Source organism: Chelon labrosus (genome assembly GCF_963514085.1).
Source record: "Chelon labrosus genome assembly, chromosome: 8".
Lineage (NCBI taxonomy): Eukaryota > Metazoa > Chordata > Actinopteri > Mugiliformes > Mugilidae > Chelon > Chelon labrosus.
In genome coordinates this window covers 17,575,544-17,603,272 of record NC_140358.1, presented here as the reverse complement: position 1 = coordinate 17,603,272, position 27,729 = coordinate 17,575,544, and the positions used below count along the sequence as shown (strand labels likewise).

The 27,729-nt window shown below is 44.5% G+C and overlaps 1 protein-coding gene across 4 annotated transcripts; it reads left to right on the top strand.

The window, feature by feature from the left end:
- Positions 1-513: 513 nt before the first annotated feature.
- Positions 514-27,584, top strand: ankhd1 (ankyrin repeat and KH domain containing 1). 4 transcript variants are annotated; one of them, XM_084550056.1, is made up of 39 exons: positions 514-964; positions 4,176-4,329; positions 11,325-11,448; positions 11,609-11,756; positions 11,924-12,071; positions 12,159-12,392; positions 12,519-12,613; positions 13,212-13,367; positions 14,513-14,594; positions 14,828-15,019; positions 15,130-15,239; positions 15,514-15,601; positions 16,325-16,452; positions 16,559-16,702; positions 16,823-16,925; positions 17,067-17,329; positions 17,480-17,767; positions 17,851-18,265; positions 18,358-18,497; positions 18,583-18,694; positions 18,800-18,945; positions 19,054-19,196; positions 19,407-19,620; positions 19,827-20,002; positions 20,160-20,322; positions 20,409-20,504; positions 20,602-20,718; positions 20,832-21,000; positions 21,128-21,327; positions 21,452-21,807; positions 22,021-22,173; positions 22,359-22,508; positions 22,791-24,351; positions 24,475-24,664; positions 24,883-25,008; positions 26,053-26,304; positions 26,409-26,593; positions 26,682-26,843; positions 26,944-27,584. In XM_084550056.1, exons 1-39 carry the CDS (start codon positions 686-688, stop codon positions 27,001-27,003), a joined length of 8,022 nt encoding a protein of 2,673 aa, XP_084406182.1. In that variant the 5' UTR covers positions 514-685; the 3' UTR covers positions 27,004-27,584. The 4 variants fall into 4 exon arrangements, with proteins under 4 accessions (XP_084406182.1, XP_084406181.1, XP_084406180.1 ...); XM_084550055.1 differs by having other exon boundaries at positions 11,594-11,756; XM_084550054.1 differs by having other exon boundaries at positions 11,292-11,448.
- The last annotated feature ends 145 nt before the right edge of the window (positions 27,585-27,729 follow it).

The following is a 27,729-nucleotide window of genomic DNA, read 5'->3' as shown; positions in this document are numbered from 1 at the left end:
ATGGAAGTGTTATTGTGAAGCAGTGATTACACTGTATCTGTGTGTCAGTGACATAACTGACCCCAAAATATTATTTTTTTTGTATTTCTTTCTGATTGTTATGTAATTTATGCTTATTAGCACATCAAACTGTAAATTACATCATATGTAATTTATGAGTTTCAATTATATTCTGATAGCAGTTATGTCATGTAAAATCCCATTAAATTAGTAATTCATATTTACAGGAGAAAGCAACATACTCTCTGAGCAGTTCTTCTATGTTAACGATTTACAAATATTAGTTTACATGAACTAGTAAATCTAGCAACCAGTTAAGTTGGTCTACCATGTCATGTCTTGACGTTCGTTCTACAGCCTCGTGATATTGGTAAACCTAACATGACGTTGCGGTCTCTTATTTGAGGGGCATTTAGTTTGACCAATTGAAAGCAGAGGTCATTTCCGCTGAACCAATAGGATTAACCGGATTCCATGCAGAGGCGGTCTTTCTGAGAAACAGTGCGTATCGGGTTAGGTTGTTAGAAAGTTAATGGCTGGGGGAAAGAGATCCTCCTCAACCCTCGCTTCGGGAGAGTTTCTGGATTCCCTGAAGTAAAATCACGCAAATATCCCAAAAGAAGGCGCCTGGACGGACGTTTAAGTCAACAACTAGCTCGTGAACACACGTATCGTGAACAGAAGTATGCAGGATGCAGTAGCCGGGACGGCAATGCTGACGGACGGCTTCGAGGACGAGATTGACTCGGTGACTCCTCGCTCCCCAGTGGCAGGGATGGGGGTAGGAGCGACACCAGGAGGAGTCGGACTAGGGGGCATTGGGATTGGTGTAGGTGGAAAGAAAGTGCGTTTGTACGGCGAACCCGGCGGGCCTGCTGCAGAAAGACTGGATTTCAAACTAGCGGCCGCGGCCGTCCTCTCCTCGGGTCCAGGATCCGGCAGCGACGAAGACGAGGTTTCAGAGGTAGCTACGCTAAGCTAACTAGCTAAGCCTAACCAGAGAAGCTAGGCAACATTCCTCTCGTAGCGCGAGCTGCCTGCTAGCTAGCGCATTAGCTCGCAGTTGGCAACCACCCCCTCCCAGGCCGCTGAAATTACGTAAAATTAACCAGCACTTTAACGGAATAACACTTCTTATCAACTCAGATGGTTAAGGACAGTTCGATGTCGACCATGTTTGGTGAGGCAGGGGCAGTTGTTGAAGCTAACCGGCTGAAATGTTTTATTTATGCAGCGCAGGCTGTGGCTACGGCCTAGTTCGGGGTGTAAGCGACGACGGCCTCGTTCGGTGCTGTCGTCTCGCAACACCCATCACAAGTTTGCAGCTCTCCCAACAGCTATCCAGCCACGGCAAATGGAAGGTGTCCGTAAGCCAGCGGACGCACACGGCCAGCTAAATATCTGCTATTTCGTAGTCGTAGTGATGCAATTACGTCACTTTTCCAAATCATGTAAATTAACTCCGATCGTCTCTCGGCTAACTTTTCGATACGTTTAGATTGTGTTTTTAGCCGCGGGACAACTCGAATATTCGACAGTCGCTGTTGACAAATAAGCTAGCTGGGTATTTATTTTTTATTTTTTAAAAACATCCTTCGCTTCTGTCCGTCAGATGGCCACCACCACCACTACCACTGTCAACTTGATTTGCGTTGTCACATTTGCGAGCAGCTTGAGTTCACGTTGAGAGGTGTCCAACTTTCCATGTCAAACACGGGGACAGTGGTGATGGCACCTCGTCACCTCGGCTAAACATACTTTGGACATGTTTTATGTAATCTCTGACGGATGCCCAGATCGTATGTTTAATATGTGTCTCCACTGCACAAATTTGATATGCCACCCTATTTGGATGGCGGCAAAGTCACAAAAAAAATTAGCAGCTGGACTCACCAAATGCCACATCAGATCCAAACCATGTTGCCTTGCATGCCTTGCTCAACACGGGCAGTCAGTTTAAAGATATTAGGGCTTCTTAGCTGCACTATTGTCATAATGTAATTGAGTTTAACTTATCATATGACAGCAGCAGACGCAGGAGTGCAAGTTGTTGGGACTGTAGGATGGCAAATATTGGATTTGTACGACAAACCTATCAAAGGTGTCAGTTTGACATTTTCATGCTAACTTGGGTGATGCAGTGTTTACTTTCAGAAATGCTAACATCAGGTAGTTGTAGGCACGGAGAGAAGCGGTAGATTTAGTCGTAGTACCTGTTGAGCTGTCTATGACGAATAACGAATATCTGGCCGAAGGAGTATCTGTCTGAGACACGCTAGAGCCATGACAGATGAGTAAGGATGTCGGCTCATGACACCGTCAATATAGCCCGGCTGTTTTTGTCTGAGCATCAGCTGTGTAGTAGCAGCAGCAAGAGGGAAAATATCAGGTTTGTCAGTTGCGTCCTGGGAAACTTAATTGAGCCGAATTGCAAATGTACGGCCTCGACGTCATGTTTCTTCACTCGCCCGGTTTACTTTACGAGGCTGAAAGGGAGCATTTGTTGTGGTTTTTTACTCCACTGGAGAGCTAGCAGCTCTGGGCAGTAGCTAAAATCTGAGTTCCAGGATTAAGCAGATGCCATTCTAGGCCTTTCCAGCTCTCTGGATACCAACACCCTGGGAACTGTAGTTCATTAAGAGTGGAGACTGATATCCATTGTTGATTATAAAGGCTTTCGTAGAACTACATCCCCCATGGGCTGTTGTGCTCTGCGTCCCAATCGTATGGCTGAATTCCTCCACATTGCTGAATGCTGACTCTCTCCCAGCGTTTGCTCTCTGGGCTGGACGCTGAAAGCCTGCTGCAGCTTATGTATGGACATAAAGGGATATTGTTACTTTCTCTGGCTTTGGTAGACGGTGTTTGGCAGATTGTTGAATGACAGCCATTTGTAATTTATTCTAAATCTTACCTTGAAAGCAGTCTGTTTGTCCAGGTTACCTTTCATGTCTGTGATATATATTATCCTCAATATAGATCTTAAGATAAATTATTAGCTCAAAAATTGTTAAAGAAGGTAATTTCTTTTGGTATAACTTAAGGTAAGTCACTGACATGGAGCAATGAATCTTTTCACTGCGTGGGGTCGATACACTCAGGTGCCTATCTACATAAAACCCCCCAAAACTCTACAAAGAAGAATTTCTTATTTTAAGTTAACCCCTTAAAAGATTATTACGTGATGCATTGGCAATTTTTATTATAGGGTTTTAGTGCCTTGACATTTATTGCACCTACATAGACCAATAAGTGATGAGTAATTTCTCCCAACACAACTACAACTAAGAAGATATTTTGAAGGATCATGTAAATACTCAAAAACAATGTCTAAATACAAACAAGTTAGCTTAACATTTTTCCCCAGATGATATGTTTGCCTACATTCAGAATTTGTTTTCCGATGTGCCTGCATTGTTTATAAAAAAAAAAAGGGGATGTTTGTGAATAGACATGTAAAACACCAAACAAGACTCTGTTTGTAATTGAGGAGGTGAAAACATGTTTATTGTCATCTCAGAGTTTCACCTTGAATCACACGTGCTACTGAACCTACAATTTAGGGGTAGGGTAGAGAAGGTTGGGGCATTTGTTGTTTTAGTTAAGTTTTAGCTCAATATGTGGTCTGACTTAGTTTAGTTTAGTTTATTCTTTAAACAGACACTCAAAAGTACAGATGATAATACATAATAGCCAAAAGGGCCACACTCAGGTATGAGACTATGGTGGTGTATTTGGGCAGCTGACTCTCAGCTGAATCAGTGTGTGTGTGTGTGTGTGTGTGTGCAGTGGTTGTAATTCCTGGCCATTGCACTTCCAGTGCTTTGACTGTCTTATCCCTGTGCTCCTTTTTTGCCTTCCCTCTGTTGTTGAGAGAAACTGTAAATAAACAAGAGCCAGATGCCTGGTCTTTTTATAGGTGGTTTATTTGTGTGTGTGTGTGTATGGACATTTTTATATAGTTGTAAACAATAACTGATGCATTATGCAACATATTTACAAATTATTCCACACCTGCTAATTCTGTACAACACATACCATGTGCTGATGCCCGTCATCTTAAAGGTTATAGGTCTCCTCCTCTCTAGATGGTGGCTTACATACAATGTTGCATCAAAAACAAACTTAAAAAATAGGACTCAGATTCATCTATGTCCCTTGTTTGTCTCTCCCAGGTGGAGTCATTCATTTTGGACCAGGAGGACCTGGATAACCCCATCATGAAGACAGCGTCAGAGTTGCTTTTGTCCAGCGCCACAGATGGAGTTGATTTGAGGACAGTTGATCCAGAGACACAGGCCCGACTTGAAGCTTTGCTGGAAGCTGCAGGTACGACCGCTTTGTCTGAACTTCATTTGGCTTAAGACGACACACGTGTTAATTGCTTGTTAATCAGTACGTCATTGGCCACACCCTTTTTTTATACGACCTGTCTTAATTTGTGCTTTAAAATACAGCAACTAACTAAGTGAAGCCACACCTTTCTGCCTCAGCTTTCTTCCCAGTCCCATTTCCAATCCTTAAAAAATATATTGTTGAAATCCTAAGGCTAAAATGGCAGTAAAGAGAAACTACCAGTCTTATAAGTCTCGTATCAGCAGATAAATTAGTTCGATTATAACTTGTAATCTCGGTGTTAGAAGGTCTATGTAGATTAATCCACTAGAGCTGGGTGTCCTGGCCTCGTTTGGGCCCGCGAACATTACCGTGCAGATTAACGCTGGAACAGACTTGAGCCTCCACAGCATGCACAGAGCTTGTGTTGAACGGCTAATAGCTAATCTCATTCTATTCCCCTTTTGCCCTGGCTAGTCCAAACAAAATAGGTGGTAATTTATATCATTTGTTTGCTTAAGCTCTGTTACATACAGTACGTAGAGTAATATAGTAATAATGTTTTTGTCTATCAATTTGATAGGTTTCCCATATGGTTTTAGTGTAATATCAGCAGAGACAGAAATATTTGTGTGTAATGCTTGTGGCAAAAAGATTTGGACAGCTTCTCCTCATTCCCAGCACGAACAAAGTAGCCAAGTACAGAATATGCCAAGCGTCTGGTAATGTCTGTGGGCCGCAGACTTCAGGCAGTTGTTTATTACTAAAGATTTGTTAGTGGGATGACTTCGTTCGAGGTCATTTTAATTTTCCAATACATTTTGGAAACCTAAAGTCATGAGACTGTATGAAAAGATAACATTTGCGTCAAATCAAAAATGTGAGAAATGTTACACACATTGGGAAAACTGGTACGAAAGTATACAGCTTCCTTTAAAGATAAACAAGATAAGGCTGTCAGGTAAATTAAAGACACTACAGGACTTCATGATGATTGGTGGAAAAATATTTAAATTGGCTCATTGTTTGTGATCAAGTACAAAATTTTAATGTGGACGATTGGTTAAATACTAATACGTTTAATAATAATACATTAAAGAACATTGCTTTGTATTGGTTAAGGTTTCTTTGTCTGATATGTCAAACATTTTGTGTTGTTAAGAGACTATAGATTCCCAGCAGGCGTAATTACAACAAATGCAAGATGTAAGACAAGTCACACGTGGATAATTAATGAAGGCTATTGTTGCTACTAGCCATACTTGGGTGACGTTGGCTAATATCTTCCACCCACTTTACTGGTTGATGTAATGTGATGGAAAACAGTCAAACATGGTCATTGCGTAGAGTACAGTCAAGTAAAAACCCAGTCAACGTGGGAACCTGAATGGAAAAAAAAACACTGATGATAACAAAAGCCTTCTAAGTTCACAGTTATCCATTACATATACTTATTAGCCACTTCATCAGGCAGTACCGTATAATGTGTTGCAATCAAATGCAGCGCACGCAAACTTCGCCGTATACAAAGTTTAAAAATGAAATGGACCGAGAGATATTTCTGTTTATTTCTGTGTTTATACTCGAGGGGTGGAAACATCACCTCCATGACTGCTGTGCTCAAATGAGTGTCGAATTAACAGCTTTGTGACTGAGGATGACTCAATTACGTCGTGTTTTTGCCTCCGATCATTTTAATATTGGGTAACGGCTAAACCTGAGTTCGATCGGTTCACATCAATCAGTCCAGTGTAGCCCTGTGTGCTTGACATTTGAATAGCTCTGCAATGGATTAAGAAAAAAATCCCTCCGAGCTATTCCTTAAAGATTTTCAGTATAGTATAGCCTTTTTCATTACTTTCTTAAATAACAGTAAAGAAAGTTAAAGTAGTATTGTCTCTCATCACAAAAAAACCGGCTCGGTGATTTTAACAAAATAAATCACTCATCAACAAACTTGTTGACATCTATTGTGGATGTACTCACAACCTTGTGAAACACCCACATTGTGCAATTTACAAATCGCTGTCTGTCTGCCTTTGATTTCTAGTTCTTCCCAGATTCACGCGTCTGCACTGTGGTACGGACACCTCCCGGTTTTAGGCTAACCTCACTCCTGTAGCCTAGCTCATTGCTGGTGACCTGTTCTCTTAACTAGGGAAAATGAGGGGAGAGCAGCACCGTCAAATTTTTTTGTGAACCGGTCCTTTATTTTTCCTTCACACACCAGCAGATAAGCACGCTGCTCGACGACAACATAAAACACAGACGCCGCTTTTTACCTACTGAACGTTACTTGCTGTGTACTTGCGTAAGTGTTGGTTACGCGCGGCTAGTCGGCAGTGTTATCTGTCACACGCTTTCAAACAGCTATAGTTTCTTACATCACACACGTTACACACAAGGCCGCTTCCCTTTAAGGGCTGGTAACACAGTATTTCCACTCGGCACGTATGTTCAAGTCAGGTTGTGGTTAAGGGAAGCTATAGAACAAATTCACAACATCAGTTTCTGAGCATCGACCGTTTTAAAAATGCCCTGATCAGCCGTGACGCCAGTCGAAATGATAGGAAAGTGTGTATACACGACAGAGCTTTTATTACTAGATTTAAGTAGCCCAGGCGATTGTTTACCACTAGTCTGGCTTCACTTGCCCCATGACCAGAAGTCTCATTAAGTTATTTTTACACGTGGAAGTAGCTGTAGAGCAATAGTATGATGCAGATGTTCCTAAATTGTTGGTGTTTTGTGCCCTACCAATGAATGTTAAAGAATGTGTATCTACACCGCATGGGGGTGACATGAAACACGTGTCTTCTGGCCTGATCATCTCAACAGCTGGTGGTTGTGCTGTCAACTGTAGCCACGTGTCTGTAAAAGAGAAATGAAGCCTATCAGCTTTCACAAATGATATATGAGGGAAAACGAACAAAAAATACTAACACGGTTAAAAACATGAAGAAATGTATTGAACATGTCCAGACTTTGTATAGTTATAAGCGACCTGGAGCATTTATGAAAGAGTATTGAGTCCTGAAATGTTATAGATAGAAAGGTTTGTTGGAAATATTATCCTAAAATGTTCCAACACAGTTCAGTGAGTATATATTTTGGGTGAAGTACACAGTAAACAAGTGATGTTGCCGTGTCTGGAGTGATTCTAACGTCGTGGGAGTTAATTCTAATATGGTGTGAAAATATTCAGCTCTCGGTACATGGGAGCCGTGACGCTGTGTGAGGATTTATGTTGGTTTATCTTAATTACACTGACGGTCTGGTTTCCTTTGAATGTAGCGAGTCTTTGTTTGTCAGACAGACAATGAGCCAATTTATAATTATGTTTTTGGACTTCTGCAATTGTCCATGAAATGCGTCTTCCTGGCCTTTACCTCCAAACCTTACATAATTCAAAATCCCCTATCGGCAATGAAGTTAGTACATTAAACTTTATTCACACAAAGCTGTTACCTCTGTTTGTACAGTACCTTTACAGTAATCTTATGCCATAAGAGATGCAACTCAGTATTAACCGTAGCAAACTGAAGCAGATTAACTATTGGATATGTCAAACTAGAATGGATAATAACGAACTGTGGCTTTCATGTGAATTCTGCACAATATGACCTGGATCAAGTCAGCGAAACTGTAGAGGCACAAACGAGCCTCACGTGAGGCTCCCTAATAAGCGTCCAGCGGGCATAGACGCACTGCACTGACTGGCTGCAGTGGGCTCTGGTAACCATCATACCGTTGCTGCAGAGATGCAAGGTGATGTTTACTTGTTCGGTAACAGGGCTGCTGTGGTGTACAAAACACCTGGCTATTGTGCAAGCAAGCTGTTGTCTTCTGTCATTTTTAATTAGCACGGGGGTTATATTGTGTAGCGTAGGTGACGTGGTTGAGATCAATCTAAAGACATTAATAACGTGATTTTCAGCGTTAATATAAATCACTATAGGGCACAATTAATAAAATATTCAAATTCAGTGCTGTGGATTCATGTGGTTTCCATCAGACCAAGCACAAAATGTGTATAATGAAACCTTAGTGCATCAGTTTAATTTCTATGAACCATTCATTTTGACATCAGAAGTTAAGGGATGGGTTTAAAAAAAAAAAAAAAGATTTTCCAATTCAAATAGCTCTTCATTTGCAATATCTGACATCAGTAAAATCGATAAAATCCTTGAATTGATAAAGAAGAAAAAAAGCAATTCATTCGAAATCTGGCTGTGGTCTCGCAAAAACTTGTTTGTACATTGAACTAGTCTTGCAGAAGACGTTAGACCACCTGTGAGGGACATCCAAAGCATGACAGAGGCTACAACATGCAGAGCAGTGTCAGGCCTGAAAGCTGATGTGTGGCAGCATTTTGGATTTTGGACAAAAGCAAAGACGTATTCACGCTGTGCCGACTAGAGGTAAAATATCGTAGAAATACCACAAATCTCTGAAGCCGATGACAACATAGCAGTTAGCATAGTTTGTGAAAATTTCTTTCATAACTTGGCCAAAAACATATCTCTGAACCTTGTTGTAAGGTCTCAAGGGTAGAACCAAATCACTTCGAGGAGCATCAGCGATGAGCAAAATAGATTATAGCAGTTATTCCACACACTCCTTCAAAACTCAAGTTTTTTTTTTTTTTTTTGCCTCTCTTGTCACACATCAATTGTCTGATTGTCTCAAAATCTGATTGTGTGGACATGCTGTCCTGGAAAGGTCAATTTATTAAAAATTGAAAACCCACTCCTCTTTGTCATATCATGTCAGGCCTCGGCAGTCGCCGTTTCTGGCTTTCACAGGAGTTGTGTCAAACCGTGACTTGCACACAGACGCTGTCAGATTCTAATATTAACTTTTCTGGGGGATGTTTTGTTCTCATGCCACGTTGAAAGAGTAGGTAGCAGGTAGCGCAGACATTTTACTACATCCTTTCCATAAAAATGCATTAAGCAACATTTAATATTCTAATTTGGGGGAATAAACCAAAATATCAGAGAATGCAGTCAACAGGAGGGGTCACGATGACTCATGAGCATCAATACATTGCCAGAAATTACCCAGAATGCAGCACAGTCTCAGTCCTCATTGAGGATATTACACTGCAGAATGCAAGTACATTGAATGTCACCTGCAACACTTTCCCGTTGGACACTTCCTGCCTAGATGTAGTTGTTAGCTCGACTCAATGTAAATTTGTATAGGTGAGTATACCAGTTGTATGCTCTGAGTAAGCATTCGTTATACGACACATTTTATTTTAGTACAACCGGGCCGACGCGCATGTTGTTTGTGTAAACATGCTGGAGTTTCGGGTGGAGCTGAACAGGTGCTTATGGGTAAACACTCCGAAGGAGGCGTTTACTTTGAAACACCTGTCTATGTTCTTAGTCTTGTAAGTTGAGGGAGAATTTGGAGGCGTTGTTAAGAAGGTTCCTTTGTTAGGTTTGATCACGGTGCATACCAGTTTCGTCCAGGATTTGCATTTATTCTTTCAGATCTTGACGTTGGTGCTGTCTAGCTTTAGGCCAGGGTGGGACCCAGCGAGCACGGTGTTATCATATGTTGTCACTTTGAAAAGCAGGAAGTAGTTTGCATTAAAGCCCTGTGTTGGTATGCTGTTGGGAGTCTGTATTTATTCCTGTTCATTGAGTCACCAGTGATCAGTTTGCTACTCCAAAGAGTTATATTATAGACTTAAAAGAAATCGAGTCATTAATGTTTAAACACCTGCCATTGTTAAGTGTCAGAGAGCTTTAATGTCGGCTAACGTCTCTGACTCTTAGGGTTAGGCTGTTTCAGTGCAGTTCTGAAACAAAACAAATATATGTTCATAATATGTTCACAGTCTTGACCTCATTGAGAGACTGAGGTCCATTTTGCTCAACGAAGAAAGCGTTAAATATAAGTAAGCCAAGGTCGGTTACTAATTTAAGGTGTGATTTACACTTAGAGGTGTTTTCACACAAATCGAATATAAGTTACCCGCTGTTGTGTTGGTTCTGCGAATGGTTTCCATTCTGAGATAAACACGAATCAGTAAAACATTAATGATCAACTTCCTCGACCTCTTGTTTCCCCTACGTCTTGGGGACTGTTGCGAAATCCCTGTCTGAGAGCTGTGCTAAGTTTAGCTTGAGTCACAGACCTAGCGGTGAAAAACGCGAGAGGGCTTCAAGGACTGGAGCTCACCTCTGCCGAGCTAATGGATGTGTTTAAGCTGAGGCCGAAAAGTTCAAAACCAGCACGTTTGTCCCTCCTCTCTTGGCTCCTCTTGCTTTCCTTCTTTTTCCACCACACATGTTTGGAAATGGTTCTTTATCTGTCCTTTTGAAAGAGACGGTGGCAAAAACTGTCCTTTTCATATCGCTTTCAATTCTTTCCTCTTTCCCCTCTTTGTCAAATACTCAAATACAATTTTCGCTTTTACGTCACATGTAGTTGTCTTCCCAGATTTCCTCTCCTGCTGACCACTGTCTCTGTTTGTCTCGCGCTCGCTGCCTCTCACACATGTATAATTCACACACCGTGTTTTTCTCTTTAACCATTAACATCCTGAACCTGTGTTCACTAGTACATACAACTACTTTTACATCCTTCACTGCATTCCTTTTAATTCTTGACGCAAATCGGAGCTTACGTAGACCCTCCCTTTGTTGCCTGTGGATATTTTCTTGTACCTTTAAAATATGACAAAAATAAAAGAGTTAAGAATCATTGATGGTGCATTGAAAGTAGTGAAGGGATATATTAAGCTGTATTAACAAATGCTTGTGTGTGTTTTCTGTGTGTGTGTGTCTGTTTTTTTTTTTCCTCCCCTCTTTGTGTACGCTGCTACTAACCCTGGATTGGATTGGCTGGACTGGACTTGCTTCTTCATCTGGTCTGGTTTGGTTGCGCTCCCCTGTGGTTTGCATTGCCCTATGCACCTCTGCCCTTTTGGTGTTTGGCAGGCATCGGTAAACTGTCCACTGCCGATGGTAAAGCTTTTGCAGACCCCGAGGTGCTCCGCCGCCTGACGTCATCTGTAAGTTGTGCCCTGGACGAGGCCGCAGCTGCCCTGACCCGAATGAGAGCTGAAAACACACTCAACGCCGGCCAAGCCGACAAGTATGTATCTCGCCCGTGCCGTATAGAATCATTTCCCTCCTATCAAATCTCTGCAGCGTATTCACATGTGAGTGTACGCGTGATTGTGTCGTTGTGAGGCGCGCGTGTGTGTGTTAGCCTGTCACAGTGGCAGTAATTGTAGCAGTCTGGTTATTTTCAGCCGTAGTTTAGCAGAGGCGTGCTCGGATGGGGATGTCAACGCTGTGCGCAAATTGCTGGATGAGGGACGGAGCGTCAATGAACACACAGAGGAAGGGGAGAGCCTGCTGTGCCTCGCCTGCTCTGCTGGCTACTATGAACTTGCACAGGTAAGTTGTAGTGGGACATGATTTGGCACATGTCTGGTGTGTGTAGTATCTGTATACTGAAATAAACAAACCTTTTTACCTTTATGAACTGTTTGAGGAAGATTTTCCATTGGTTACACACATCTTTGTGTGGCTTGGAATCTTATAATATCATCTTTCTTCGTTAGGTTTTATTGGCCATGCATGCAAATGTGGAGGACAGGGGCATCAAGGGAGACATAACGCCACTTATGGCTGCTGCCAGTGGAGGTTATGTGGACATAGTCAAACTGCTTCTGGTCCACGGGGCAGATGTTAATGCACAGTCCTCTACAGGTAAAACTGTCTTAATATCGCTCGTCATAAATGCACTATACTCTTAAGTGTTTGGCTCTAGTGGTTAATCTTTCCGCTGTCTTCCAGGCAACACAGCTCTGACGTACGCATGTGCTGGTGGCTTCGTGGATGTGGTGAAGGTTCTTCTGAAAGAGGGCGCAAACATTGAGGACCACAATGAGAACGGACACACACCTCTTATGGAGGCGGCCAGTGCAGGCCACGTAGAAGTGGCCAGGGTACTGTTGGAGTATGGCGCGGGCATCAACACACACTCCAATGAGTTCAAGGAGAGCGCTCTCACCCTTGCCTGCTACAAAGGTCAGAACCCAAATATGGCAAAGTGTTTATGTGTCCTGTTTAGATGCTGTGCATTTTAACGTCCTGTAATGCTCCGTTAACTGTGATAGAAGGTTTAAAATACAGATTTTTGTTGGTTCTCTGCAGGTCACTTGGACATGGTGCGTTTTCTGTTGGAGGCTGGAGCAGACCAGGAACACAAAACAGATGAGATGCACACAGCACTAATGGAGGCGTGCATGGTGAGCATCTGACCCAAACCTTATTTGTTTAGTGGTAGATCCAATTCATTTAAACAAATTAATAAACCGATAATTCATTCTAGTAAAGTGTTTAATAATTTATCCCACAGTAGGGAAATTGACAGTGTTGCAGCATCGTATGGTATTAAGGACGGTGCACACAAGACAAGGAAAAGTAAACATTAAATAAATACAAAAGAAATGGCAAATCAAATACAATAGTAGTTCTACGTACGCGGTCTACTGGGAGCAGGCTTGGCTGTACAGCCTCACGGCAGCAGGAAGGAATGAGCTGCTGTAACGCTCCCTCACACAGCACTGGTGAAGCAGTCGGCTATTTCAGCTTCCATCCAGGCTAGCCCACTGATGGTTAATGGTTAATGGGTAATGGTTTTGCCAATTCTTTAAAGCTGGGCAAGTGGTTAGATTGTGATCATCATAGTTTAATAATCTTTGTTGCACATTAGCGTTTGTTAGAAATGTTGCAATTCAGTGGGAACAAAAAAGAAAATATGGATTTGTTAAGCAACTGGAAAGTTGTGCTACATATTTATTCAGGTGCTTATCTCTATATTCTCTGTGTGTCTCGCTGTCCCAGGACGGCCATGTGGAGGTGGCACGGCTGCTGTTGGACAGCGGCGCGCAGGTCAACATGCCAGCCGATTCGTTCGAGTCACCCCTTACCCTCGCAGCCTGTGGAGGACACGTGGAACTGGCAGCCTTGCTCATAGAGAGAGGAGCCAACCTGGAGGAGGTATAGGTTTATTTTCTGCGAAGAAGTGCCTTAATACTGTCCTCCTGTATTAGAGACATGAGTCTTTGTATTGCGTTTGTATGCAAAATGGAAATTTAATTTGCTATTCACATTTGATTCCCATTTATGAGACAAACTGCTAACAAATGGCATATCATGAGGAAGTCAGGATAGAGCAAACAAGAACAACTGAACATTATTTAGTAATACACTGTCTGGCCAAAAAAGAAGTCGCCACCAAAAAAAAAAAAAGGTCACACACTCTAATATTTCGTTTTACCGCCTTTAGCTTTGATTACAGCACACATTCGCTGTGGCATTGTTTCAATAAGCTTCTATATCACAGGATTTATTTCCATCCAGTGTTGCATTCATTTTTTTCACCAAGATCTTGTATTGATGATGGGAGAGTCTGACCACTACACAAAGCCTTCTCCAGCACATCCCAAAGATTCTCAATGGGGTTAAGGTCTGGACTCTGTGGTGGCCAACCCGTGTGTGAAAATGATGCTCCCTGAACCACTCTTTCACAATTTGAGCCCAATGAATCCTGGCATTGTCATCTTGGGATATGCCCGTGAACATCAGGGAAGAAAAAATCCATTGATGGAATAACATTTTTTCCTCGAAGACGATGGTTTCCCACTATCCTTCCAGTTTTTAATAATGCGTTAGACAGTTCTTAACCCAATTTTAGTAGTTTCTTCAATCTCCTTAGATGTTTTCTTTATTGATGCATGCCAATGATTTGACCCTTCTCAAACAGACTAACATCTTTTCCAAGACCACGGGATGTGTCTTTAGACATGGTTGTTTAAGAAATGAGAAGCTACTCATTGCATCATTTGGGGTTAAATAACTTGTTGCCAGCTGAAAGATAATCACCCATGCAGTAATTATCCAATAGGAGGCTCGTACCTATTTGCTTAGTTAAATCCAGGTGGCGACGTATTTTTGGCCGGGCAGTATATTTCCTTGTTATTTAAATCCTCTGTGACAAAACTGACTGGATATAGAAACTGTCCAGGCGCCTTGACAGTGCACTGACACAAGACGAGCTGATTTCTATACCAAAGGGTAATCTTGGCATGAGTCATTCTCTCCCATGCATTTTCTTATCTGCTGTTGCTTCTGTTTGTGTCCAGGTTAATGATGAGGGCTACACCCCTTTGATGGAGGCAGCCAGAGAAGGCCATGAGGAAATGGTAGCACTGCTGCTGGCACAAGGTAGAAACTTTGTTCTTACATCCAGGAAATGAAAACCTAATGCTAGATTCTGTTCTAGTGAATAGTTTACATATGTTTGCACTGTAATCAGTCCTTTCTTTGTGTTTGTCTGCCGTTGGGGAAAAAGGTAGAAATGTAAAGAGATATTAACATGTTTATATTTTATTGGTTTATGTTTTGCCATTTTTTTTTTTTTTTATAAACCAGTCACAAACGATTCTGCTCTTGTGCAGGTGCTAACATCAACGCACAGACAGAGGAGACGCAGGAGACCGCTTTGACTCTAGCATGTTGCGGAGGCTTCTTAGAAGTGGCCGACTTCCTCATTAAGGCAGGGGCAGACATTGAGTTGGGCTGCTCTACTCCTCTGATGGAAGCTGCACAGGAAGGCCATCTGGAGTTGGTCAAATACCTTCTGGCTGCAGGTGAGCAAGAAGCGGCACGTCTAAGAAAACAAAGAGACAAACTGTATGCTAAACATCTTAGTCACATCCTCGTGATTACAATCCTAATCAACTCTTTGTTTCCCATTTAGGAGCAAACGTTCACGCCACCACAGCAACGGGTGACACGGCATTGACGTATGCGTGTGAGAACGGACACACCGACGTGGCGGATGTGCTGCTGCAGGCTGGAGCCAACTTGGTACACCTTTCCCTCCAACCCCCTTTGTGACTTATGATTGGCCCCGTGTTTTACATAGGGTTAGATAACACCAGGTCCAGAAGGGATGCATGAATGAAGTCTTTTGTTTGCAAATGTTAATTGATTGAACTGAACATAGCCTATTGTGCAAAGCAAGGCTTGTACTTGTAGAGTTACAGCAGCAGTCCCTTATTCTGCAGAAATACAGATCATAACCTATTTGTATAACTTCTATACTGATCTTAATAAATGCATCTTTGTCTGGGTCCTCTAGGAGCATGAGTCTGAAGGAGGGCGGACGCCCTTGATGAAGGCAGCAAGGGCAGGACATCTCTGTACAGTGCAGTTTCTTATCAGCAAAGGTGTGTTATTGACTAATTTGCCCTTTAAACAATTTAAATGCGCTCTTTTGGAAATGTTTATTTGTTTAAACCTAAACCCACAACAAAAATCTTGTCTCTTACTCACAAAGTTTAGATTAAGAACATGTGCTAATTCAGTTTAGTGACTTAAACAATGCAGGATATATTTTCTTATCGCTATTCTATTTTACAATACCATTAATTGTTTTACATTTATTACCTTCATGGGTAAATCCCATTTCCTTGTGTTGTTATGCTGAGTAGCTCTATTATATGTGGTTTCCTTATTTTTGGTGGGCTTTGAGTGCAGCTGTACTCTCTCATCTTGGTCTCTGTAGTTTAATTTTTTCTCTGTTCCCTCTGTGGTCAGATTTCGACTCCATTGTTTGTTTATAGTTATTGCTTGAAGGGAGTAGATGTATTTGAACAGTTCTTCATACTGGAAGGACATATCCTCATAGTCTTATCAGTATGAAAGTCCCTTTTTAATTTTTACGAGGCGAAGTTGGACACACATATCTTTGTAAGTGAAAAGAAACCAGTAACAGATGTATTAATAATTTTTATGCAGTACATTACTTGAACTGTCAAATATACTCACCAAACTTTTCTTTAAAATATTTATGTTGGCATTCCCATCCTAATAAATTTGGTGTAATTTATCCCTCATTAATCTCACATACAGTGAATCAGTGTGTTTACCAGTGTTCTTCTCCTGTCTAGGTGCTAATGTGAACAGAGCTACTGCCAATAATGATCACACGGTGGTGTCTCTGGCCTGTGCTGGAGGACATCTGGCCGTGGTGGAGTTGCTGCTGGCACATGGGGCAGATCCTACGCACAGACTCAAAGTAAGGCACAGAGTCTGGATTAGCAGCATTTTATTAACAGTAATTACCCTCAGGTACGTGTGTTAAATAAAAATTAACCAAACCACGTCATGTTTTCTCTTTGTAGGATGGTTCAACCATGTTGATAGAAGCTGCTAAGGGTGGCCACACCAATGTGGTGTCCTACCTGTTGGACTACCCCAACAACATCCTGTCTGTCCCAGCCCCTGACCTTTCCCAGCTCACTCCCCCATCACAAGATGCCTCTCAGGTACATGCTGAACTATAACACATTTTTTTTTATTCTTCTTCTTTTAGGCGATAGTTCTGTTTTTAGTTTAACATAGTTGTTTTTGTTTGCTGAAGCTTGACATATCTTCCCTCCCAACAGGTTCCTCGTGTCCCATTCCAAGCTCTCGCCATGGTCGTCCCCCCTCAAGAGCCCGACAGAGCCCCGTCAAACATCGCTACACCCCCACCCGTCTCCAGCAAAGGTACGCAGTGCTACGAGCCCCGTCTCCCAACGGATGTACTCGCAAAATTAAGTTTTAGACTTTGCTTATCCATTTAACCGTTGTCATATTATTAACCCATGGTATTTGTCGACTTCTTTTGTCTCTTTTGTTCACATTCAGGCATGTCCAAACAGAGACAGGCAGCCCTTCAGCCTGGTGTCCCCAGCTCAGTTGGCCGGGGGCCTGAGGCAGAACCTCTGCCACCCTTCCACTTGTGCCAGCCTCTAGAGTGCATTGTGGAGGAGACAGAGGGAAAGCTGAATGAACTGGGCCAGAGAATTAGCGCTATTGAGAAGGCCCAGCTACAGTCGCTAGAACTCATTCAGGGGGAGCCGCTCACCAAAGACAAGATTGAAGAGCTGAAGAAGAGCAGAGAGGAGCAGGTACAATCCACCAACCTTTAAGATCTGAACTAATAGTTGATCTTGAGTAAGATGGACTTTCAAGCTAATTTACGCTTGAATGCTTTTTTTTGTATGCGTAGCACAGTATCAGATGTTAGTCAAACAACGATGTGGCAATTGTCTACTTAGGTACAGAAGAAGAAGAAAATCTTGAAGGAGCTGCAGAAGGTGGAGCGCCAGCTGCAGCTGAAAACACAGCAACAGTTCACCAAAGAGTACATGGAGGCAAAGGGCTTAAAGGAAGAGCAGGAGCCTGGACAAAGCCAGGGACCAGGACCGGGGCCTGGAACTACAACGTCTGCTCCGGGACCCCTTACCACTATGCCGGGTGCTCAAGTACATACTGGCTCTGACACAGATGAAGAGGCCAACAAAGATGGGGAGCAAGAAGAGCAGCCAGAAGAGGAAGGGGATGAGGTGACATTCTTGTTTTGGGATTTATTTAAAAGTGATGATGTTATAGAGACCTGAGACTTAAGGTGTTCTCTGTTTGCTTTCAGGAAGAGGAAGATGACGATGAAGAGGAGGGTTCAGAGGAAGAGGCAGACGGAGAAGAGGATGACTACCCCAAGCTTCCTCAGGTGGGCACAATCCTCTACAGGGATGGGCCACAGCCGCCACAGCAGCCTCCTCTGCCCCCTTCACCACAGACTCAGCCCCAGCCTCCCCCTCCGCCTCTTCAGGCTGCTTTCGTCCCCATCCAGCCGCTGCCAGACTACAACCCTGCAGACTACCCGGGTAGTACCAGCCCGGAGTTGCAGAGGGTACTGGTGGGGCAGCAGATGTTGGGCCAGCAGCAGGGTCAGCAGCTGGCTGGGTTAGGCCCAGGAATGATACCTCAGCAGGCTCCAGATGGGCTCATGGTAGCTACACCTGCACAGACGCTCACAGACACACTGGATGACATCATGGCAGGTAAGGACTCGTCCACTGACTACTGATGACCAACTGGAGACTCTGCTGCAGCCCTAACCTGTTCGTTTGCATACATGTTTTCTCTATTGCAGCTGTGAGCAGTCGCGTGCCCATGCTGAACACTACAAATTCACCCACTCCCCTCTCCCAGACACCCACACAGACGTCCGCGAACATCGCTTCTCCTCCCTCAGTCCTGCCCCTCTACCCCTCTGTTGACATAGATGCACATGTAAGAGACAATGCCAATTTGACACTCATATTTATTTCAATCAGTGTAGCACATTATATTAAAAAGATTGTTGTTCTCCTCACAGACGGAGAGTAACCATGACACAGCGCTGACGCTGGCATGTGCAGGAGGACACGAGGAGCTTGTGTCTGTCCTGATTGCACGGGGAGCCAACATTGAGCACCGGGACAAGAAAGGTATAGAAGAGTGATAATAAAATGGACGGTGATATTGCCACGTGGGAGTTGGATTTGAATTCATAGTCGCTGTTTCATATAACAAGGAAAAACTCTTCTCCACAGGCTTTACTCCTTTGATCCTGGCTGCCACTGCTGGCCACGTAGGAGTGGTTGAGGTGCTCCTGGACAAAGGGGGTGACATTGAGGCTCAGTCAGAGAGAACCAAAGACACACCCCTCTCCTTGGCCTGCTCTGGGGGACGCCAGGAGGTAAACAGATAGTCCGTCAGATTGGCATCACAATCATGACATTTCTACTCGGTGTGTTCCTGGCTTCACCTACGTTGTGTAACCGTCATTCTTCTTTTTTTTGTACAGGTTGTTGAGTTGCTGCTGCTGCGGGGAGCCAATAAGGAACACCGCAATGTTTCAGACTACACGCCTCTTAGCCTGGCTGCTTCTGGGGGTTACGTCAACATCATCAAGATACTCCTCAACGCTGGAGCTGAGATCAACTCCAGGTGAGCCACTAGAGCCTCATTATACAGTTGGGCCACATATCGGGTTACGGTTACGGTTAATGAAGAAAACTTCTCTGAAGTCTGAAGGTGACAACATCGTTTTAGTTCCTATAAGTGTGCGCTGCTGCAGGACAGTAAACATGCAGGTGTACGTGCCACGACAAGTGGTATTTTGTCTCTAAAGATTTTCCTTGTTTGCTTGTTCAACAGGACTGGCAGTAAGCTGGGAATCTCTCCTTTGATGCTGGCAGCTATGAATGGTCACGTGCCAGCAGTGAAGCTGTTGTTAGACATGGGCTCCGACATCAACGCCCAGATTGAGACCAACAGAAACACAGCTCTGACCCTAGCCTGCTTTCAGGGGCGGGCGGAGGTTGTCAGTCTTCTGCTAGATCGCAAGGCCAACGTAGAGCATCGCGCTAAGGTGAGGAATTTTGATCATTAGTTACAAAAGAGATCATTTTGCATTAATTTGTGTTTGTTACTTAAGTCACAGTTTAATTTTTAAGAAATATTAGGGAAAACTATGTCGGTCTCAAAATAAATGCAATTAATGTTTTGTTTTTACTTCTATTCTTTTGTTGGCGTGTCCGCTGGCCATTTTTCTAACTGATTTCTCTCTTCAAACAGACTGGTCTTACTCCACTGATGGAGGCAGCCTCAGGGGGTTACGCGGAGGTAGGCCGAGTACTGCTGGACAAAGGTGCTGATGTCAACGCTCCTCCTGTTCCCTCATCCCGAGACACTGCCCTCACCATTGCTGCCGACAAAGGCCACTACAAGTTTTGTGAGCTGCTCATCAACAGGTGTGTGTTCTCTCAGTCACTTGTGAATAGATTCTCATTCTAGTTTTATTAAAATAAACCAATCCTCAGTTGATGTTTAGTGTTCAGAAAGACTTAAAATGGTGGTGAAGCAGGTATAAAACATCTAAATGCACAATTTGTTTCTCTTTCTTTTTAGGGGTGCTCATATTGATGTACGAAACAAGAAAGGGAACACTCCCCTCTGGCTGGCAGCAAACGGCGGTCATTTTGACGTGGTCCAGCTCCTGGTACATGCCAGTGCTGATGTGGATGCGGCTGACAACCGCAAGATTACCCCGCTCATGGCAGCTTTTCGCAAGGTGCACAGTTGACCGCAATCCTAAAATGTGTATCAGGCTGCATTTTACAGCTTTGTAGTTACTAACCATTTTACTTAACGGCTTAGGGTCATGTGAAGGTGGTGCAGTATCTTGTGAAGGAGGTCAACCAGTTCCCATCAGATATCGAGTGCATGAGATATATCGCCACCATCGCTGACAAGGTTTGTATTGATTTCCTGTTCATTCATTAATTGGCTTCAGCTATTGAGTGGTCAGAAGTGATATTAACAGAGCTGTAACTCCCGGTGATCCCTGCAGGAGCTGTTGAAGAAGTGCCACCAGTGCATGGAGACCATTGTCAAAGCTAAAGACCAGCAGGCGGCTGAGGCCAACAAGAACGCTAGCATCCTCCTCAAGGAGCTCGACTTGGAGAAGGTAATGCCTCCGTATTTAGCTGTGCTTTGGGAGGCTAAAGCATCCTGAATACAAGGCACAGATTGTGTTTTTTTTTTTTTTTTCCCTCAACGTGACTCTCTTGTGTGTAACAGTCCCGAGAGGAGAGCAAGAAGCAGGCCTTGGCTGCCAAGCGTGAGAAGAGAAAGGAGAAACGCAAGAAGAAGAAGGAGGAGCAGAAGAGGAAACAGGAGGAAGAGGAGGGGCAGAAAACCAAGGAGGAGTCCTGTGAGATGCAGGAGCAGAAGGAGGATTCAGCCGAAGGTAACAGCCGAGCACTTTGGCTTCAAAATTAGACATGTCACAATAAGGTTATAAGACTTCTGATGATAAATTAGCAGAATCTCTTGGTTGATAACCGTTTTCCCCTTCTTCTTCTTTTTCTTCTCAGAAACAGAGGTTCCTATTGAGCCTCCAAGTGCAACTACCACCACCACCATTGGTATATCTGCCACCTCCACCACTTTCACTACAGCTTTTGGTAAGAAGCGAGCGAGCGTGGCCACTACCCCGAGCACCAATCGTAAGAGCAAAAAGAACAAGACCAAGGATTCGGCGCCCAACGAACCCATCATATTACAGGATCCGCAGGTGAGCACCACTCCTTCTATGTGAAGTGGTATTTATCTGGTGATGTATTGGTGAATTTGATTGTTCTGCATGTCCTGTCCAGACCAGAAGTGTCCTGGTGAATAAAAAATTATGTTCTTTTTAGGTTGCACTAGCACAGCACAAGGCTGACAAGAACAAGATCCACGGTGAGCCGAGGGGTGGGGGCGGGGGAGTGACGGGTGGCAACAGCGATTCTGACCCCTTGGACAGCACCGACTGTGCCAGTGAGAGCAGCAGCAGTGGTGGCAAGAGTCAGGAGCTCAACTACCTCCCTGACCTCACCTCCTCCGCCTCCTCCTCCTCTTCCTCCTCCTCCTCGTCCTCCTCCTCTTCAGCCCCTTCCTCAGGAGCACCCCAGGCCCTCATGCCCGGCCCAGAGAAGAGACACTGTCCTCAGCTGCAGACTGATGGCAAAGTGGACAATAAGGTCACAGTCTCCATCTCAAAACCAACGCAAAAGTGAGTTCCTGGTGAAGCAGAACACGTTCATCGTCTGGCATTCCTGTATCTGTGTACTTCATCTAGGGAGGTCAAGCTGTTCTTATGTGTTCACTGTGTGTTGTGAGTTCTCTTTGATTCTGGTCAGGCAACAAGCATGACGAATAACAGCTCATATTTATCATATCGCATCTGTCAGCTAGTTGAACGAGGCCTACGTCTTGTTTTTCACAGAGCTCCAGATTCAAGCGACTCCACCTCCAACTCCTTACCCTCGCCATTCAAGACCATGGCTCTTCCGATCACCTCACCCAACAGTAAACTCAGCCTCACAAGTCCAAAGAGAGGCCAGAAGAGAGAAGAGGGTTGGAAGGAGGTCGTCAGGAGGTCAGTTTTATAACAAAAAAAACACTTCCAAGAGGATGATCATTCTTTCCACTGTCAAATTGAACCTGTTCTGTGAATTGTATAAATACCGAACACATGCATTGCTTACTACATACACAGCTAATGAATTATGTAACTGTAAAAGTCCAGTACAGTCACTATACCTGTCACTGCTCCTTTTAAAGATCAAAGAAGCTGTCTGTGCCAGCCTCCGTCGTGTCTCGGATCATGGGTCGAGGCGGCTGCAACATCACAGCCATCCAGGACGTGACAGGAGCTCACATCGACGTGGACAAACAGAAGGACAAGAACGGAGAGAGGATGATCACCATAAGGTAGCAAACAATGCCCCCCTGTGGACAGTGAAAACATTGCAGATGAAATACAACAGCAGTGTTGGTGCATTAAGCAAGCAGGTCTAAATTCAACTGTCTCACACTTTCATTCCATCTGATCACCGTGTACGCTAAAAAAAAACAAGCACTGACGGCAAGATAACGATAAACGAGTGGGTTTGATTACTGAATATGTTGCAGAACAGCAGAAAAAACAGTTTCATTGCTTGTGATTAGTTACACGACAGCATATTCTGATTAAAGTGTGGTGTTTTGTTTCAGAGGTGGCACGGAGTCTACAAGGTATGCAGTCCAGCTGATCAATGCTCTAATTCAAGACCCAGCCAAAGAGCTTGAGGATCTGATTCCCCGCAATCACATCAGAGCCCCCGGCTCTAAAACGACTTCCGCTTCCTTCCCCAGTACCACGGGGGCGACCAGTGGTTCAACCACTGGGCCAAAGGCTCTAAGCTCATTGGTCACCTCTACAGGCGTCTCGTTCCAATCCTCCTCATCCTCGTCTTCATCCTCCTCTCAGGCTGGGGGGAAGATTGGAAAGGGGCTGTCGTCAAACGTCAGGCAGCCCTTCCCGGTCTCTTTGCCCCTGGCATACGCCCACCCTCAGCTGGCTCTACTGGCTGCTCAGACCATTCACCAGATAAGACACCCTCGCCTACCCATGGCACAGTTCGGTGGCACCTTCTCTCCCGCCGCCAGCACATGGGGACCCTTCCCCGTGCGCCCCGTGAGTCCCGGCAGTGCTAACAGCTCCCCCAAACACAACGGAGGAACCAACAGCACTGGAGTCCAGGCCAGGCCCAACTCAACCCATAGTGAGCACAGCAACACAGCCAGCTCAGGAGTCCCGGTCATGACCACCAACACCACCACCAGTGCTCCTAACACGTCTGCAGCTGCAGCCTCGCCTCAGACCCCTAATCCTACTCCCTATAATCCTCAGCCGAGCGTCCCCACTCCTTCTTCTGTCAGAAAACAGCTCTTCGCGCCTGACCCCAAGCCCAGTGGTGTCGCCCCTGTGTCTGTTGCTGCTGCTTCTAGTGGCAGTAATACAGTACGAGGCACGGGTTCTCCTGCACATCACAGTTCCACTACAACTACGGCTAATGCCCCTCAGCAGCTAATCGGATCGGCTTTACAGCCCCCCATTCAGCCAACTAAAACAGAGTCCACTACTGTTGCCCCTGCTGGAAAAGAAAAGCCCTCTCTATCCGCAGAGAACCAGCCTGTTTCTGTCAGCGAGAGCATCAACTCTGTTGGTTACACTGCCCCAGCCATGGCTTTAGTTCAGAAGCCAGAGCCCCGACAGCAGATACCTCCCCCTTCCTCCTCTGTACCATCCACAGAGGCTCCACCTCCTCTCCTCACCCAACAGCCCAACTCCCACCATCCCTCAGCACCTCCTCCTGTCCTCTCACACAATGTTGCACATCCCAACAACACTGTTCCTCACTTCTCAGCCCCGGCGCCCAGAGTCTCCCACCGTATGCAGTCATCAGGGCAGTACTACTCCCCTTCTGAGCAGCAGCACACGCAACAGCAGCAGCAGCAGCAACAGCAGCAGTCTGTGTTTGTACCCTTCAGTGCTCAGCAAGAACCACCAAAACAAACCCAAAACCAGACTTCCCAGCAAACAAGTTTGCCTCCACAAGCCCAGAACCAAGCTCAAGCCCAAGGCTCTCTTCAGGTCTCTGCTAATTTGGGGATGATTAACGGTTCCCAGATGCAGCATGTCGCCAATGCAGGCAAGCCTCAGCAGATCCCCCCCAACTTCGGTCCAGCAGGTCTCTTCAATTTCAGCAGCATCTTTGATAACAACAACCAGGTGAGTTTAATCGACCCACAAACTCAACGTTAGCCTGACAGTTACACTTTTAACTCTTACAGGTGGCACACTCACAGGTGTCGGTTATAGTTTAGTATTAATCCATTGCGCTTGGCTTTTCAGGTGGGAAACAGCCAGGTGTGGGGTGCATGCCATTTGCCTGCTCGATCACCCCCAGAGCAGTCGTACTCAGCCCAACCAGCTTATATGAGCATGGGCCAGATGGAGAATATGATGCCTCCACCTCCTCCAGACAGCTCCAAAGCCCCCGGCTTCAGACCTGCGCCCCAGAGGATGGTCAACAGCCCCATCGGTAGGACAGTTTTTCTTGTAATTAATATTGGTGATCATTTAGTTGTTTATCTAACCGAGTTAATGTCTGTGAGATTAATAATGAGCTTTTAAGAGGAATAAAACATACCACACTAGAGGTAGTAAGAAGACTACGTCTAAACATAAGGCCTTGTATTTTTTAGTAAGGTAAAGTTTTGCTCTATATTGAACTCTTTTACTCTTTACCTCTACCCACAGCGTTGACCAGCTATGCCACCAGTATCTCTGGCAGCCCGGTGTATCTGCACGGCCATACAGGAGTTGGCACACCCTCATTCAGCAGACAGCACTTTTCCCCTCACCCATGGAGTGCATCCACGTCCGGTAGGCTCACACACTTCTTGTTTGTCATCTTGTTCTGACAATTGCAAGGTGGAGTTATTTAAACTGCCTGGCCAAAAAAAAAAATCACTCACTCTAGTATTTCATTGGACCGCCTTTAGCTTTAAATACAGCACACGTTTGCTGTGTCATTGTTTCAATAAGCTTCTGCAATGTCACCAGATTTATTTCCATCCAGTGTTGCATTAATTCATCACCAAGATCTTGTATTTATGATGGGAGAGTCTGACCACTGCGCAAAGCCTTCTCCAGCACATCCCAAAGATTCTCAATGAGGTTAAGGTCTGGACTCTGTGGTGGCCAATCCATGTGTGAAAATGATGTCTCATGCTCCCTGAACCACTCTTTCACAATCTGAGCCCCATGAATGCTGGCATTGTCATCTTCGAATATGTCCACGAATATATCAGGGAAGAAAAAAACCCATTGATGGAATAACCTGGTCATTCAGTATATTCAGGTAGTCAGCTGACCTCATTCTTTGGACACATAATGTTGCTGAACCTAGACCTGACCAACTGCAGCAACCCCAGATCATAGCACTGCCCCCACAATCTTGTACAGTAGGCACTATGCATGATGGGTGCATCACTTCATCTGCCTCTCTTCTTACCCTGATGCCCCCATCACTCTGGAACAGGGTAAATCTGGACTCATCAGATCACATGACCTTCTTCCATTGCACCAGAGTCCAATCTTTATGCTCCCTAGTAAACTGAAGCCTTTTTTTTTAGGTAATGATTGCCAATGATTTGACCCTTCTCAAACAGACGTAACATCTTTTGTTTGTCGACATGGTTGTTTAAGAAATGAGAAGCAGTTGGGGTTAAATAACTTGTTGCCAGCTGAAAGATAATCACCCATGCAGTAATTATTCAATAGGAGGCTCGTACCTATTTGCTTAGTGAAATCCAGGTGGCGATTTATTTTTGGCCAGGCAGTGTATTTAGATGGTTTGAGACATATCTTGATCCTTATTTTGTCCTGTAAATGTGTAAACGTTTCGTTCTACATTCTTTCCGCCAGGTGAATCTCCTGTCCCACCTCCCTCCACGGTGTCATCCTCTGCCCTCTCCACCTCAGCTGTAGCCCCTCCTCCCCAGCCTAAGCCAGGGAGCTCCGCGCAGCAGGACCGGAAGGTTCCACCGCCCATCGGCACAGAGCGACTGGCCAGGATCAGGCAGACGGGGACCGTCAACCCACCTCTCCTCACAACTAGCTACACGGCATCTGTTGGACAGGGAGGCATCTGGTCGTTTGGGGTTGGCAGTGGTTCAGGTAAGGGTAAACTGTAGATATTTGTGACTTAGACACCACCTTATACAGTATTCCAGTCTTAGTAACTGTGATATGGCTCTAACACTAAGTGTATTTTGCTACAGAGGCCATGTCTGGTTGGTCCCAGCCCCTGATGAGTAGTCACATGATGCACCCGCAGCTGCAGGCAGAGCAGTCCGCCTTCTCTCAGCACCAGCCCATGGAGCAGGACGACACAGGTATCGCAAACCCTGCTAACAACTACCACCAGCCGCAGCATTTGCCCAACAGTTACATGGACTTCCCAAAGGTAACGCAAAGCCATGGCTCTTTCATTCATTCAACTAGTTTCTTCTGTGTACACGTGTTTTACCAGTTATCTGTGCTTTCACGTACAGGGAATGCCTATGTCGATGTACGGAGGAACCATGCTGCCCCCTCATCCTCCCATGGCAGAGGGCCCGGGCATGTACAATGGTTTGCACGCTGGAGACCCTGCATGGAGCCCCATCATCAAAGTGGTCCCAAACAATGCGGATAGCTCTGACCCACAACAGCAGGTACATTACCTTTTTTGTAACGTTGGAGTAAAATTTGTCAACACAAGATGTAATATTTGACTGTAACTGTTCAACACTGCACCTTTCTACTCTCCTTCAGGTGTGGCCTGGTACCTGGGCACCCCATGTGGGCAATGTGCACCTGAACCACGTCAACTAGATGGCGTCCACAGCAATCAAACACACACAGCATGACCCACAGTGCAAACATGTAATACCAACTGACGAATATTGACCGAATAAGACAAAGAAAAAAGAAAAAGATACAACATGTAAACTTAAGTAGTGACCTGAAAGTGCAGAGCGGAGGTTGAAGAATTGGAAGTTCTCTTGACGCCATTCTTTGATGTGCCTATCTTAAACATGGAAAGAGGAAATTGGGCCAGAGCTGTTATCAGTGTCCCGATTGATTCAAACAAACATGCGCGATCACCTGTTTAACAGGATCCATTCTCTGCGTAGCTTAGCGATTTTTGACTTAAACCCACATACACCGTTCTTGGGCTTCAGGGCGCTCAACATGAAGTAGCTGTTTAAACTTGGCCCAGAACTAGATGATGATTACCTAAAGAGAAAGAGAAATCAGAACCTTTTAGAGTGGTAAATACATGTATAATTGTTTACATACTAAAAAAGGGTTAAAATGAGAGTAAATTTCATGTCGTATAGTGGCTCTACTTTATGTAGCCTGTATTAATGTGAAATATTTACCTTAATATTCAATAAAAAGATTGAAAAGTATTTGTGTGGTTTTTATGAAATGTATTTTCTTACTTATTTGCATGTTTTGATGGAACGTGTGACTCGACCTTCAACGGACAGAAGAAGTCATGGTGTTATTATGTCCTCACTTTAGATCTTTATGACTTCAAATCTATCTTAAAAA

Coding starts and splice junctions, on each gene's coding strand:
- ankhd1 (XM_084550053.1), top strand. CDS start 686: ATGCAGGATGCAGTAGCCGGGACGGCAATGCTGACGGACGGCTTCGAG. Junction 20,003..20,159: donor TGTGAGCTGCTCATCAACAG/GTGTGTGTTCTC, acceptor CTTTCTTTTTAG/GGGTGCTCATATTGATGTAC. Junction 26,844..26,943: donor GCTCTGACCCACAACAGCAG/GTACATTACCTT, acceptor ACTCTCCTTCAG/GTGTGGCCTGGTACCTGGGC.